Source organism: Rhinatrema bivittatum, chromosome 8 (assembly GCF_901001135.1).
Source record: "Rhinatrema bivittatum chromosome 8, aRhiBiv1.1, whole genome shotgun sequence".
In the NCBI taxonomy this organism is placed as follows: domain Eukaryota; kingdom Metazoa; phylum Chordata; class Amphibia; order Gymnophiona; family Rhinatrematidae; genus Rhinatrema; species Rhinatrema bivittatum.
In genome coordinates this window covers 86,388,381-86,405,300 of record NC_042622.1, presented here as the reverse complement: position 1 = coordinate 86,405,300, position 16,920 = coordinate 86,388,381, and the positions used below count along the sequence as shown (strand labels likewise).

Below are 16,920 nucleotides of genomic sequence, written 5' to 3'. Positions count from 1 at the left end.
CAACCAATCATTGGGTCCTGTCCATAATTCATCAAGGCTACCGCCTAGACGTCTTATCTCTCCCTCAGGAGTTTCCTCCACGAAACTCCCATCTCAATCACATACCTCAGTTACAAACAGAATTATCTGCTCTTCTGAAAGCAAAAGCTGTAGAACACGTACCACACGCTCAGAAGGGCAGAGGATTCTATTCCCGGTATTTCCTCATTCCAAAGAAAACCGGAGGCCTACGTCCCATTCTAGATCTCAGAAATCTCAACAAGTTCTTAAAAAAGGAAAAATTCAGGATGGTTTCGTTAGGCACCATGCTTCCACTTATACAAAAGGGAGATTGGCTTTGTTCTCTGGATCTTCAAGATGCTTACACACACATTCCTATATTCCCGCCTCATCGCAAGTATCTGCGATTCATAGTAGGACATCAGCATTTCCAATACCGAGTGTTACCATTCGGCCTGGCTTCAGCTCCCAGAGTATTCACCAAATGCCTGGCAGTGATAGCGGGACATTTGCACAAACAAGGTGTTCATGTTTTTCCTTATCTCGACGATTGGCTAATCAAAAGTCAATCACAACAAGGGGCAGTAAATTCTCTGCATTACACGATAAAATTACTTCACAAGCTGGGATTCCTCATCAATTATCAAAAATCCCACCTAAGCCCTTCTTATCTACTCCAGTTCATAGGAGCAGAATTAAACATAAAGCTTGCACAGGCTTTTCTTCCAGAAGATCGTGCACTCACAGTTTACCGGTTGGCATATTCAATTTCCATACAAAAACAAGCAACAGCTCATCAATTTCTGATCTTACTAGGCCACATGGCTTCAACGGTTCACGTCACTCCTATGGCGAGACTTGCCATGAGACTAACCCAATGGACTCTTCGATCACAATGGATCCAAGCCATTCAACCACTACATTATCAAATCCAAGTCACCCACCAACTACGCTCTTCGCTACAATGGTGGACAATCAAGGACAATTTACGCAAGGGCCTACCCTTCCAAAAACCGGTCCCTCAGATAACTAACTACAGATGCATCCACCTTGGGGTGGGGAGCTCACATAAACTCTCTTCAAACTCAAGGAACTTGGACAAAACTCGAAGCCACATATCAAATCAATTTTCTGGAACTTCGAGCTATACGTTATGTGCTACATGCGTTCAAGGACTGCCTCTCACACAAGACTGTACTGATCCAAACAGACAATACGGTAGCCATGTGGTACATCAACAAACAGGGAGGTACGGGCTCGTATCTCCTTTGTCAAGAAGCTGCACAAATTTGGGACTGGGCCTTGAGTCACTCAATGTTCCTACAGGCCACTTATCTAGCAGGAATTCAAAATGTACTAGCAGACCGACTCAGTCACCAGTTCCAACCACATGAGTGGTCCCTGAATCCCTCGATAGCGACCAAGATATTCCAACGTTGGGGACAACCAACAACAGACCTCTTTGCGTCGCATCTGAATCACAAAGTGGACAACTTCTGTTCTCTACACAAACAGAAGAACCAGCCAGCCAAGGACGCTTTTGCTCGCCCTTGGAACTCAGGCCTACTATATGCATATCCTCCAATACCGCTTATCACCAAGACACTGGTGAAGCTACAACAGGACAAAGGGTCCATGATACTCATAGCCCCATATTGGCCTTGACAAGTATGGTTTCCCACACTGCTAGACCTTTCAGTCAGGGATCCAATACGCCTGGGAGTAGCTCCCAATGTCATAACTCAGGATCAGGGTCGGTTGCGCCATCCCAACCTTCAATCCCTATCCCTGACAGCATGGATGTTGAAAGCTTAATCCTACAACCACTCAATCTTTCAACTAATGTTTCTCAAGTGCTTATAGCTTCCCGCAAACCTTCCACAAGGAAGAATTATTCTTTCAAATGGAAACGATTCACTTTGTGGTGCAAGCAAAACAATATTGATCCTTTCACTTGCCCCACTACTGCTCTTCTAGACTATTTGTACCATCTTTCAGACTCTGGTCTTCAGACTTCCTCAATCAGAGTACATTTGAGCGCAATCTCAGCTTATCATAACAAGATAGGAGATGCACCTATATCCAAACAACCTCTCGTCAGTAGGTTTATGAGAGGTCTAACTCACCTTAAACCACCAATTCGGCCTCCAGCCACACAATGGGACCTGAATCTGGTTTTAACAGCATTGATGCGTTCTCCCTTTGAACCCATACATTCCTGTGATTTTAAATTTCTCACATGGAAGACTATCTTTCTTATAGCCATCACATCAGCTAGAAGGGTTAGTGAGTTACAAGCACTTGTCACGTATGAACCTTATACAAAGTTCCTACATGACAGAGTGGTACTCCGAACACACCCAAAATTCCTTCCTAAGGTAGTTACAGAGTTCCACTTAAATCAATCCATAGTTCTACCCACATTCTTTCCAAGACATTCTCACCAAGGGGAAAGAGCTTTGCACACTTTGGACTGCAAACGTGCGTTATCTTTTTATCTGAATTGCACTACGTCCCTCAGAAAATCCAATCAGCTTTTTGTATCTTATGATCCAAATAAGCCAGGTAAAGCAGTGGGAAAGCATACTCTATCCAATTGGTTAGCAGATTGCATACAGTTTTGCTATGAAAAAGCAGGCCTTCCTCTCCAAGGGCGAGTAAAGGCGCATTCAGTAAGAGCAATGTCAACTTCAGTAGCACATTTTCGTTCAGTGCCAATCATTGACATCTGTAAAGCAGCAACATGGAGTTCTCTTCACACCTTTGCAGCTCATTACTGTTTGGACAAGGAAGGATGACAAGATTCCGCCTATGGACAATCTGTCTTAAGGAACTTGTTTCCAGTTTAATCCCAACTCCTTCTACAACCAACCTGCTGTGATCTTCGGCTGCATCATTTCCTCAAAAACGCATCACTGCTACCTCCATGGACAATGACTCAGCCTCTAGCTTGCTAATCACCCATATGTGAGGACTAGCATCCTGCTTGTCCTGGGATAAAGCAAAATTGCTTACCTTGTAATAGGTGTTATCCCAGGACAGCAGGATGTAGTCCTCACAGAACCCACCCACCACCCCGCGGAGTTGGGCCTCAGTTTTTTATTATTTTATTTAGCTAACGCTTATTGCTACATACCAGACTGAAGTGAGACCCCTGTGGCAGGGAATATCATGGCATGCCGGGCATGCTCAGTAGCCCTAGGCTGCCAGTTAAAAGCTTCTAGAAACTTTGCCAGAAGTTTTCCCGCATTAGGGCTCCGTGAATGACGTCACCCATATGTGAGGACTACATCCTGCTGTCCTGGGATAACACCTATTACAAGGTAAGCAATTTTGCTTTCTTTGTTATTTTGGGTACCCAGCTCTACACTTTTTTTTATGCCAATGTTTGTTGTCTTGTTTTATTTATATTTTTATTTTTTTTTGTGGTTATTACAATGTATGTTTTAAACTTTGAATGTTTTTTTTATCGCAAAGGCATTATAGAAAAATGTATAAATAAATATGTACATAATGTAAGTGGTTTTACTTTCTTTTTTCTTTTGGATGCAGCTTGACATATGGTCCAAGTCTAGTTATCAGGTCTTCCAGAAGGTAAGATTTTGTAAGCAGTGGTTGCGGGTAATACTTGCAGGCACTTTGGTTTTCCAAATGCAGACTTTTTCCCATTATAAATAGTCAGAGAGAGCTTGCAAGCAAATAATGAAACCCACTTAAAAATCTTTTGGAACGCCTTATGAGGTTTGGGAAAGTAATTTACAGTTGAGAGTTAGCTTCTCCTCTGCCAACTGGAAAACCCTGCAAAAAAGCAAAAAAAGACACTTAGAACCTATATGGTTTTAGGCCTATTGTTGGGTGTAGGTTTGGTGCTCAGGGAAACAGTCCTGTCTCATAGACAGCATGTTTCTCCATCAGTAAGCTTATTTAAAATGTATATAGAAATGCTTTTTAAAAGGGTGTACCTCTTAAAGAATAAACTTCCTGATGTACAGGGTGGCCCATGGAAAAGTAGCCCGTCTCCAATACCAGTGCATTAGAGGCAGGCTACTTTTCCATGGGCTACCCTGTATGTTAATATACTAGAGAAGAAACATAGCAGCCTGTGCAGCTCCCATACTGTCTAAGTACCATGCAGGTACAGCCTGATTCTGGAAGGGCCCCTTCACTGCTTAGGCCCCCGATGCCATTGAACAAGTGCTTTCTTCTTTCCTCCCCTACAAACTCCACCACTACTTGTAACCTGAGTGTTCAATAGTTTGTGACACACATGACCTACTTTTTTTTCTTACAAGCTGTCCCAATGAGACTAACACCATCAATTCATTTTAGAAGATAACTAAAAACTACTCAAAAATATGAATTGAATCTGGTTAGTTGAAGTCAAGTGAAATTTTGAATAGAATTGATTCTATGCGGCACAATTAAGCACAGGGTAGGTCAGATCCTATGGGAGACATATGTATGAAGCATCCTAAGGCATTACTTCCTCATCTGCACTTTCAGAAACAGATCCTACTTATCCTATTTATCCAGGAAGATTCCATCATTTCAGCTAGGGAACTCTTCATTTCCTGTGTCTGATAGTGTGACATAATGAAGCTTGTTGATGCAGGTTCCCAAAACCCTCGCTGTGCTGCCTTGAGCATGTCACTTAACCTCCCAGTGTTCTAGAAATCTCTTTGGAGTAGAGGTCTTGAAAGGAGAGAGTACTATATAAATAAAAAATGTTATTTTGTCACAATCTTTCCTCCTGTCAGAAAGTCTGTTTCCAATCTCAGGTCTCAGCGTTGCTTTATTGGTAAAACGCCGCAGAGAGAGTCTTAACCGGCAAAAAGAAATCAGAACACATCACACCCGTACTCAACAGTCTACACTGGCTTCCAGTCGAAAAAAGAATTGAGTTCAAAATACTAACAGTCCTACACAACGCAATTTACAAAACAGATAACACAGCCCTTGACAATGTCATACATATACACAGATCGCAACGTACAACTAGAACAGCATGCAAACTACAACTAGAAATACCATCACTCCCATTAGCCAAGCTTTCCACCGCAAGGAACAGAGCCATATCTATCACCGGTCCGAAACTATGGAACTCAGTACCAAAGCACTTGAGCTCACAAAGCAACATTAAGTCATTTAAAAAAGAGCTCAAAACATGGATATTCAGCCAAACATTCAAAGATGGTATTGGTTAATCTCACATAACATAACAGACCCAATGCATAACCATTATCAGATATGCAATAGAACTACTAAGACTATGACACAGAACGTTTTAAGCTGTAATTTATTTGGTTTGATCACAGAGATACCCTGTTATAATTGTTTGAAGTTTTTGCTTGTATTAAGTTAGTGGATGTTACTCAGTTTCTCAGTTCACTGTTTAAATGTAATAGGTTGTTGTACTTGTAAACCGGAGTGAAGGCTGCTAGCTATACCTCGGTATATAAAAACTTTTAAATAAATAAAATATGCCATACTGGGTCAGACCAAGGGCCCAGCAAGCCCACCATCCTGTTTCTATCAGTGGCCAATCCAAGTCACAAGTACCTGGCAAGTACCCAAACATTAAATAGTTCTCAAGCTCCTTTTTCTTATTGATTAATGGCATTTTATGGATTTTTCCTCTAGAAACGTATCCAAACCTTTTTTAAACCCAGTTACACTAACTGCTTTAACCTCATCCTCTGGCAAAGAATTCCAGAGCTTAACTATGTTCTGAGTGAAAAAGAATGTTCTTTGGTTTGTTTTAAATGAGCTACTTGCTAACGTCATGGAATGCCCCCTATTCCTTCTATTATCTGAGAGAGTAAATAACCAATTTACATTAAAGTCATTTCATGATTTTGTAGATCTCTATCATATCCCTCCTCGCTCGTATCTTCTCCAAACTGAATAGCCCAAACCTCTTTAGCAGCAATTCTCCAGTCTAGGTCAGGAAAGTAGCAGTGAGAATTGGTGGCATAGACTTGTATGGGAGTTCTTTACCAGGATAGAGGACTTTCCGTTCTTTGCAGTCAAAAGTAAACATGGTTGACCTTTAACATCAACCTGCCAGTGATAAAGGATAGATCTAGGTGGGCAGGTGGCAATATGTTCCTGATTAGCAGGAGGGCAGAACAGAGGAATAATATGAAGACACCCTTTACCAGTCTCCGAACTGCATGCCCATCCTCTTTCACTCTGGCATAAATAAATACATAGAACAAGAGTTTGAGAAGGTTGAAGGCAACAGCTTTATTGCAATTCAGTATCCGAGCCAAATAACATAAGCATCGTATCTAACCTAAAGCAAACCATGCCACAAACAGGCCCTGGTAGCTAAACCACCAGAGACCAGCAAGCTAATGCTACCCCCAGGTTACTTGACCTGTAGACCACTTTGACTGTAGGCCTCCACCACAGCCCAGCAAGAAGCCATTCATCTGCAGGGCTAAAACCAGACCCCCCTGTGCATTACATCCATGAGAGACTTCAAATCCTATTTACATCTCCTACTTGGGTACCCTGCCTGTTGTGTCCATAACCACATCCATTAAACAAAAACGTGAGCACAGCAATAGCACATGAACAATAAAAGAGAGGGAGGGAAAGGAGGGGAAATTTTAAGCAGAAAGCACAGAGTGGCTCTCTATCATTATTTAAAGTCAGCCAGGGGGAGGAGTTAACTTCAAAATGTGGTCCTCATGCACCAGGGCCATCCATGATTTGTTGCCCCAGAAATGCATGAGGTCTGAACGGCTAAGAGGGCCATTCATAATCCAAACTCCGCCCTACTTGCATCTTGGGGGGCAAGAGGTGAGGGATCGCATCTCCTGGCTGCCCATAGGTTCATATTATCTCAGGCAGCCCAGGACAAGCCTAAGCTGCTGCTTCAGAGTATTTTCTTTACTTCAGGGCAGGTAAGAATTAACAGAATTTTCTTTTCCTTAGCATTCAGGTAGGTCAATCCCAACAAGTGGGTTATGCACCTCTGCCAGCAGATGGAGACAGAGCAAAAGCTGACGTCACGGCTATACAGTCCTGCCCCAACATTAGCCCACCAGTATTCTCCATCTCCAGCAGATGGTGGACATGTATTTCCCTTCGGGGGATTGCCTGTGAAAAAGAAAGAAGTTGGAAATGAGATGTCTAAGTAGCACCGCTTGCCTCCTGAGGTGATACCATGCAGTCCCTCCCTCAGTAGAGTGCCTCAGTCCGGTAGCCTTGACTGGCATGGACCTAAATTCTAATTAACAGTTGCAGACTGAAAGAGGCTCGACGGTGAAGGCTTTAACCCTCTCCCCCCAGAGCCGGGACCTATTCCTGCTCTCACCCAGGGAGGGCTGAGCTCAGGTAAAAGATTTTAACTTTTGGGAAAAAAAAAAAAAAAGAGTCAGCAGGAGAAGGGTCTGTTTCCTTGGCGTTCAGCTGTCCCGTTCACATCTGTGGGGAGTTCTGTGGGGTGAAGAGAGAGTGCAGGCATGGCGGGTTGAGCAGCCATTTGGCTAGTCCCCGCTTCCAGGCTTCTCCCATTTTGGCACGTGATAGGCCACGGGGTACATTCGCTTGCGTGTCCAGGTATGCCCATTCTCGTTTGAGCTTGTAATCGGGCATTCTTACTGGTCGTCCAGTTTGGGCATCCTGTAGGACGAGCAGCCTAAGTGCGTGCATTTGGACGTACATCTTTTATGCGTCCATATTAGGCGCACTTGTACATGCGGGAAAGCTAGGCACGAGCCTTCATTGAACTGTGCGCTTATAGCATGGTGCCCACTACAAAGAAACCTAAGCATCTATCTATCTGTGCTGCCTGCCACATCAAAGCCATTTAGCCGGAGAGATTTGCCTCCTTCCAATTTTGCCAACAACGGTCCATCTCCTTGGTCTGAGCGGGGTGGGACCGAGGGAGATACTGCAGGGATGTCTCCTCCCCTGATTGGTCTGTGATTCGAGTCCTCAGGAGACACTTGCTCATAGGCCAATCAGGTTTAAGCCTTGGGGCCTGGAATGGATTCTGCCTCCTTTTCCTGTGTGGAATTCTTCCAGGAATTGTAAAAATTTCTGCAGGGCTGGTCTGCTGAACCAGCAGTTCCTACTAAGGTAGGTCCAGGCACTCCATGTGCTCCTCCGCTTGTCTCCACAGTCGAGCGCAGTGCAGTCTGACCAAGCTCGAATGCAGGTGGATCAGGATGAATACCAATGATGACGGTAGGAGGCTCTCCTGGTGAGGAAGGGGATATTCCCCCAGATTTGAAGCCATATAGAACTGTTCTATATTTCTTTCAGAGGGATGAGTTGCCAAATCTGATATCTCAGACCCAGAAGACCCTCGGAGTGACTGGGCCTGACTTCTTGGGGATGCAGAAGAAGGATCCTATCTTGATCATCCTGCGTAAGGCTTCTTGTTTCTTTTCTCTTTTGGATGCAATCCAGGAGTTGATTTGATCTGAAATGGAATGTGCCAGAAGCGTCCTTTAAAAGAGGATGCGTCTTAGCAGGAATATACCCCTTGGATCTGCAGGCCAGAGAGCAGTTGCATTTCCCTAAGGTGGATGCCTTGGTGTGTTCTGTCATGAAACATACCACCATCTCAGTAAAGGAAGATGCAGTTCTGAAGGATGCTCAGGATAGGAGGATTGAGGCTATCCTGAAGCAAGCCTTTGAGGCAGTGATAATGAATTTTCAAATTGCTTCTTGTTGTGCCTTGGTAGCTCGGGCTACCTTGTGGCTTTGTCAAGAGTCTGGCAGCGTTGGGTCCGATTTAGGACCTATGGTAGAACTGGGGGCCACCGCCTTGGCTGATGCGGGCTGTGACTTGGTACGCACAGCTGCCAGTTATTGCGGCCAGGTGGCAGATGTGACTGTGCAGTTGGTCTGCAGATACTATTTTAAAGTCCAATCTGACTAAGCTGCCTTTCAAAGGATCACTTTTGTTTGGCAATGAATTGGAAAAAACGGCAAGTAAATGGGGAGAGACCTAGGTCCTGCGCTTGCCGGAAGTTAAGCCAGTTTCTTGGAATTTTTGGGCGAGTGGCTGCTCTCGAGACTACCGACATTTTCGGCCTTATAAAGAAAGTTCTCAGATCTCATTCCTTTTGCCCCCGAGGTCCTCTAAAGCATACTGGCTCTGGAGATTGAGCCCCTCGGTTTTCCCAGTTAAGGTTTTCAGGCTCACCTGGAGATGAAGGAGATAGGTGGTTGTCATCCCAGTTTTATCACAGGTAGGCCCAGATTACTTTGGATCAGTGGGTTCTTGACGTGGTTTGAACGGCTATGCTCTAGAATTTCTTCGCATTCCTCCACATGCCTTCATGATCTCTCCATGCAACTCCTCTCAGAAGAGGGTAGACGTGGAAGTGACATTACAACAGCTGTTGATTCTAAAAGTGGTGATTCCCATTCCCGAATTACAGTGAAATATGGGCCGATATTCCATTAATTTTGTCGTGACCAAGATGGAAGGGTCATTTTGGCCCATACTGGATCTCCAGGGCATCACCCGACATCTACAAGTCATGCAATTCAGGATGGAAATGGCGTACTCTGTCATAATGGGGGGTTCAAGCAAGGAAGTACCTCACGTCTCTGGACCTGACGGAGGTGTATCTGCATATTCCCATCCAGCAGGAACATCAGCGGTTCCTCCGATTTGCCATCCTGGATTGTCATTACCAGTTTCAGGCCTTGCTTTTCGGACTAGTCACAGAGCCCAGGTCCTTTTCCAAGGTCATGGTAGTGGTAGCGGCAGCCCTTTGCAACCAGCGCTTCTCAACCAGTGTGTTGCGACACACCAGTGTGTTGCCAAACACCGGCAGGTGTGTCATGTCTCCCGGTGTCCCACTGCCCCATTGTACTTTCCTTCTCCCTTTTTACAGCCCCCGCGGGCCAATTGGAAGCCTCCTTTCTTCCTACCCCCACTGCCGAATGGGAAGCCTCCTTCATTCTGCCTGCCCCCACGCAGGCAAATCGGAAGCCTCCTCCCTTCTACCTGCCAGTGGGAGTAGGAAGAAGGGAGGAAGCCTTTGATTGGCCGGTGAGGCAGGCATCGCCTAGCCCGGGGGTGGGATGGGAGGAATAGCAGTTTCGAACTCCGATGAAGCAAGGCCGCCACGAGAGCCCATTCCCGTGGCGGCGAAGAAGAAAACCCGACCCCTGATCAAGCAAGGCCACCACGGGAGCCTATTCCCATGGCGGTGAAGAGGAAAACCCAACCCCGACCAAGCAAGGCCGCCACGGGGCCGTGGGGGCAAAGAGGAAACCTGACCCCGACCAAGCAAGGCCGCCACAGGGCCGTGGGGGCAAAGAGGAAACCCGACCCTGACCAAGCAAGGCCACCACGGAACCATGGCGGCGAAGAGGAAACCCGACCCTGACCAAGGCCACCATGGGAGCCCATTCCTGTGGTGGCGAAAAAAGAAGGCCCGCCGGAGTAAAGCCAAGGCGGAACTGGAGCCCATCCCTGCAGTGAAGGAAGTAGAAGTTTTTTGTGAGAGCTGGTGTGTCTGTGTGTGAATGAGTGCCTGGGTGAGAGCTGGTGTGTCTGTGTGTGAATGAGTGCCTGGGTGAGAACTGGTGTGTCTGTGTGTGAATGAGTGCCTGGGTGAGAGCTGGTGTGTCTGTGAATGGGTGCCTGGGTGAGAGCTTGTGTCTGTGGGTGTGAATGGGTGCCAGGGTGAGAGCTGTGAATGGGAGCTTGTGTGGGGGGGTGTGAATGGAAACCTGGGTGAGAGCTGGTGTGTCTGTGTGTGAATGAGTGCCTGGGTGAGAACTGGTGTGTCTGTGTGTGAATGAGTGCCTGGGTGAGAGCTGGTGTGTCTGTGAATGGGTGCCTGGGTGAGAACTTATGTCTGTGGGTTTCAATGGGTGCCTAAGTGAGATCTTGTGTCTGTGGGTGTGAATGGATATATGGGTGAGAGCTTGTGTCTGTGGGTGTGAATGGATGTATGGGTAAGAGCTTGTGTGTGTGGGTGCCCTGGGTGAGAGCTTGTGTGTGTGGGTGTGAATGGGTGCTTGGGTGAGAGCTTTTGGGTGTGAATGGAAGCCTGGGTGAGAGCTTGTGTGAATGGGTGCTTGGGTGACAGCTTGTGTGTGTGGGTGTGAATGGAAGCCTGGGTGAGAGCTGGTGTGAATGGGTGCGAGAGCATTTGTCTGTGATTGAGAGCTTGTATATAAGAGACCATGAGTGTGATTGAGAGAGAGACTGGTCAGGGAGGTGATGTGTTTCTGTGTGAGAGAGAGAGACTGGTCAAGAAGATGACTGTTGTGAGAGAGACTGAGACTGGTCGAGGGGGTCTAATTGGAGGTGTGTGTGTGTAAGTGACTGGTTGTGGGCGCTAAGGAAGAGAACTGTGAGGACAGAGCTTCAGCAGCCCTTGCTGCTTCTGGTGAGTGCTATTGTCCTGGAAGGGAAAGGAGTAGGAGAGTAGCTGGAGAGGGTAAGTAAAGGCGGCTTTTTAAGGTTATTTTTCTTGATTGACTGCCATTTTAATTATTGGGTATTATGCGATGTCTGCTGTTTTGAAATATTTTATTGATATTTGGACATGCTTTAATAATTTTTATGAGTTTTTAATTGTTGGATATTATTCTGTTCAGCAGCTGTTTTGTAACATGTTTAGTGTAGCTTTACAATTATTTCTGTGTGGGGCTCTAAAGCAGCTTGGCTTATTCTGTTTTCCCAATAGGAAATGTATTAGTGTTTAGGGCCTGGTTTAATAGTTGTATTTCTTAGATAGGGTTGTTACTGCTTGAGTGTGTCCCATAATACAGGTGTAACTTTGTGCGGGTTAATTTGTGTTCACTATTGCAAATCCTGAGAGTCTGTTAGGTGCTATATTTCTCTTTCCATTTCTCCAGGTTTGCACTGCATGCAGAGTGGCCTTTTTGGTTTTCCATTCCAGTTTCTGTCTCCATATTTATAATTTGTGGTTTTTCTGTACTTGGTGAAGGTCAGTTCTGGGTGTGTGACCAAGGTGAGGTATTTTACTAGCATGAAGGCATTTGTATCAATCTTATTTGTTGTGTTTTCTCAATAGGATATGCATTAGTGGTAAATTACTGTCTTTTCATAAGGAAGGCTATTGTGCGTGGTAGTAAAAGGCGTTTGTTTTGCTTTTACTGGGATGTCATCAGAATCAGACTAACTTTTTTGTATGGCGAACTGTACAGGGTAATGCCCTAGATCTGCTCTGCACTCATTGCTGTGGACTGAGGGGATTCCTGTGGATGCAGAGTGTATGTTTACATATAGCTCCGTGTCGGTCACATGTTCAGTGTGTCACGCATGTGAGAACCATCTGTCAGGTGTGTCCCGGCCAAAAAAGGTTGAGAACCACTGTTCTAGACTATGACATTCCGATTCTTAACCACTGCTGCCTACCTAACTTCTCCTACCTTCATAAACCAAGACTAGGACGAAGAGGAGGAGGTTTGGCTGTGTTCTTTAAATCCCACTTTAAATTCACTATGCTAGATGTTTCGACCCCTGCTCCTTATGAGATGATATGTCTGAAATCTCAACACATTAAGCTTTGTTTCACCTACAGCCCTCCCAGGCTATTTGCCAAGAACGCACTCCCCCTATGCGAGGCAATCCTTAATCCCTCTATAACCATAATTCTCGGTGACTGGTATCTGAGCGAAGTACTCAACCGCTCAAGGTGGATATTCCTTTGATTTTGGTATTTTTATAGGACAGTTTGCTTAAAGGTTTGGCCCTTAATACCTTGAAGGTTAAGAACATAAAAACATGCCATACTGGGTCAGACCAAGGGTCCATCAAGCCCAGCATCCTGTTTCCAACAGTGGCCAATCCAGGCCATTAGAACCTGGCAAGTACCCAAAAACTAAGTCTATTCCATGTTACCGTTGCTAGTAACAGTGGTGGTTATTATCTAAGTCAACTTAATTAATAGCAGGTAATGGACTTCTCGTCCAAGAACTTATCCAATCCTTTTTTAAACACAGCTATACTAACTGCACTAACCACAACCTCTGGCAACAAATTCCAGAGTTTAATTGTACGTTGAGTGAAAAAGAACTTTCTCCGATTAGTTTTAAATGTGCCACATGCTAACTTCATGGAGTGCCCCCTAGTCTTTCTATTATCCGAAAGAGTAAAAAAACGATTCACATCTACCCATTCTAGATCTCTCATGTTTTTAAACACCTCTATCATATCACCCCTCAGCCGTCTCTTCTCCAAGCTGAAAAGTCCTAACCTCTTTAGTCTTTCCTCATAGGGGAGCTCTTCCATTCCCTTTATCATTTTGGTAGCCCTTCTCTGTACCTTATCCATCGCAATTATATCTTTTTTGAGATGCGGCAACCAGAATTGTACACAATATTCAAGGTGCGGTCTCACCATGGAGCGATACAGAGGCATTATGACATTTTCCGTTTTGTTCACCATTCCCTTTCTAATAATTCCCAACATTCTGTTTGCTTTTTTGACTGCCACAGCTCACTGAACCGATGATTTCAATGTGTTATCCACTATGATGCCTAGATCTCTTTCTTGGGTAGTAACACCTAATATGGAACCTAACATTGTGTAACTATAGCATGGGTTATTTTTCCCTATATGCATCACCTTGCACTTGTCCACATTAAATTTCATCTGCCATTTAGATGCCCAATTTTCCAGCCTCACAAGGTCTTCCTGCAATTTATCACAATCTGCTTGTGATTTAACTACTCTGAACAATTTTGTATCATCTGCAAATTTGATTACCTCACTCGTCATATTTCTTTCCAGATCATTTATAAATATATTGAAAAGTAAGGGTCCCAGTACAGATCCCTGAGGCACTCCACTGCCCACTCCCTTCCACTGAGAAAATTGTCCATTTAATCCTACTCTCTGTTTCCTGTCTTTTAGCTAGTTTGTAATCCACGAAAGGACATCGCCACCTATCCCATGACTTTTTACTTTTCCTAGAAGCCTCTCATGAGGAACTTTGTCAAATGCCTTCTGAAAATCCAAGTACACTACATCTACTGTTCACCTTTATCCACATGTTGTTTAACTCCTTCAAAAAAGTGAAGCAGATTTGTGAAGCAAGACTTGCCTTGGGTAAAGCCATGCTGACTTTGTTCCATTAAATCATGTCTTTCTATATGTTCTGTGATTTTGATGTTTAGAACACTTTCCACTATTTTTCCTGGCACTGAAGTCAGGCTAACTGGTCTGTAATTTCCCGGATCTCCCTTGGCGCCCTTTTAAAATATGGGGGTTACATTAGCTATCCTCCAGTCTTCAGGTACAATGGATGATTTTAATGATAGGTTACAAATTGTTACTAATAGGTCTGAAATTTCATTTTTTAGTTCCTTCAGAACTCTGGGGTGTATACCATCTAGTCCAGGTGATTTACTACTCTTCAGTTTATCAAGTGGGTCTACCACATCTTCTAGGTTCACCTTGATTTGGTTCAGTCCATCTGAATCATTACCCATGAAAACCTTCTCCAGTACGGGTACCTCCCCAACATCCTCTTCAGTAAACATCGAAGCAAAGAAATCATTTAATCTTTCCGCGATGGCCTTATCTTCCCTAAGTGCCCCTTTAACCCCTCGATCATCTAACAGTCCAACTGACTCCCTCACAGGCTTTCTGCTTCGGATATATTTTTAAAAGTTTTTACTGTGAGTTTTTGCCTTTATGGCCAACTTCTTTTCAAATTCTCTCTTAGCTTGTCTTATCAATGTCTTACATTTAACTTGCCAACGTTTATGCATTTTCCTATTTTCCTCTGTTGGATCCTTCTTCCAATTTTTGAATGAAGATCTTTTGGCTAAAATAGCTTCTTTCACCTCCCCTTTTAACCATGCCGGTAATCATTTTGCCTGCTTTCCACCTTTCTTAATGTGTGGAATACATCTGGATTGTGCTTCTAGGATAGTATTTTTTAACAATGACCACGCCTCTTGCACACTTTTTACTTTTGTAGCTGCTCCTTTTCAGTTTTTTTCTAACTATTTTTCTCATTTATCAAAGTTTCCCTTTTGAAAGTTTAGCACGAGAGCCGTGGATTTGCTTACTGTCCCCCTTCCAGTCGTTAATTCAAATTTGATCATATTATGATCACTATTGCCAAGCGGCCCCACCACCTTTACCTCTCTCACCAAATCTTGTGCTCCACTGAGAATTAGATCTAAAATTGTTCCCTCTCTCATCGGTTCCTGAACCAATTGCTCCATAAAGCTATCATTTTTATTCCATCCAGGAACTTTATCTCTGTAGCATGTCCCGATGATACATTTACCCAGTCAGTATTGGGGTAATTGAAGTCTCCCATTATTACCGCACTACCAATTTGGTTAGCTTCCCTAATTTCTCTTAGCATTTCACTGTCAGTCTCACCATCTTGACCAGGTGGACGGTAGTATGCTCCTATCACTATAGTCTTCCCCGACACACAAGGGATTTCTACCCATAAAGATTCAATTGTGCATTTAGTCTCATGCAGGATGTTTATCCTGTTGGACTCTATGCCATCCCAGACATAAAGCACCACACCGCCTCCCGGGTGCTTCTCTCTGTCATCGCGATATAATTTGTACCCCGTTATAGCACTGTCCCATTGGTTGTCCTCCTTCCACCATGTCTCTGAGATGCCAATTAAGTCTATGTCTTCATTCACTGCTATACATTCTAATTCTCCCATCTTACTTCTTAGACTTCTGGCATTAGCATACAAACATTTCAAAGTTTGTTTTTTGTTTGTATTTTCATTCTGCTTTTTAATTGATAGGGATAAGTTAGAATTTTTTAGCTCAAGTGAGTTTTTAGTTACAGGCACTTGGACTACTTTTCTTATTATTGGAACCTCACTGTCGGGATGCCCAAATTCTAATGCATCATTAGTATCCTTTGAAGATACCTCTCTCCAAACCATGCGCTGCTGAGCGACTGTCTGCTTTCCCCTTTGTTCTAGTTTAAAAGCTGCTCTATCTCCTTTTTAAAGGTTAGCGCCAGCAGTCTGGTTCCACCCTGGTTAAGGTGGAGCCCATCCCTTCGGAAGAGACTCCCCCTTCCCCAAAAGGAACCCCAGTTCCTAACAAAACTGAATCCCTCTTCCTTGCACCATTGTCTCATCCACGCATTGAGACTCGGAGCTCTGCCTGCCTCTGGTAACCTGCGCGTGGAACAGGGAGCATTTCAGAGAATGCTACCTTGGAGGTTCTGGATTTAAGTTTTCTACCTAAGAGTCTAAATTTGGCTTCCAGAACCTGTCTAACTTCAGTTGTCAGCTAGAGTGACTCACTGCTCTCTTGATTAACAAATGTTGGTACCTATTCAAACCAAGTCACACTACCTCAACACCTTTCCAAGGTGAGTAACTGGACTGAACTTTTCAACCTTTTTACTTAGGTATAGACTACTCCTAGCTTATTTCTAGCTTCTGGCTGCTTTTTTTTGTTTGTTTTTTTTTAAATACAAACACTCAGTTCTGCTTACTAGCTGCCTTACAGACTTTTAAACATAAACACACTACCTACTGCCTTATTGACTGACTGTTTAAAAATACAAACAGTCTAACTTGTTTATTCACTGTCTTACTATTAAAAGCAAAAACACACTAAATAATATTCCCAAATAGTTAACTTTGCCCCAATACTTTTAAGAAAGACAATGTCCCAAGCAAAAACTTACTGATTCCTTTCAGCCACCAGCAAGGTGATCCTCTCCTCTCAGGTTGAAGCTGTGCCACTGGCTTGTTACAGGTAAGAGTCAATGGAGGTCCTTTGTCTTCCCATCAGGACATGCCCTGTTTTTTTAACAGGGAGTTAAACATCTTTCCCCCCTGTTGCAGCTTCTGGTGCCTTTGTGGGAGTTTAACTTGGTCCTCTAGTTTTTGGCAGGTCCGACCTTTTGACCGCTGCATACTCTTTCCTTGCAGCTGCTTGCTTTGAAGACAGTTTTTC

The 16,920-nt window shown here is 44.2% G+C and overlaps 1 protein-coding gene across 2 annotated transcripts in view; it reads left to right on the top strand.

The window, feature by feature from the left end:
- Window positions 1-16,920, top strand: part of MED27 (mediator complex subunit 27) — a 540,635-nt gene that overhangs the window by 489,965 nt on the left and 33,750 nt on the right. Inside the window, exon 6 of one of the 2 annotated variants that reach the window (XM_029611520.1) lies at window positions 3,553-3,594. The exons of the other annotated variant lie outside the window; for it this stretch is intronic. Within the exon in view, the coding sequence (XP_029467380.1) occupies window positions 3,553-3,594 (42 nt within the window). The remainder of the gene's footprint in view (window positions 1-3,552; window positions 3,595-16,920) is intronic. 2 annotated transcript variants of the gene reach the window in all.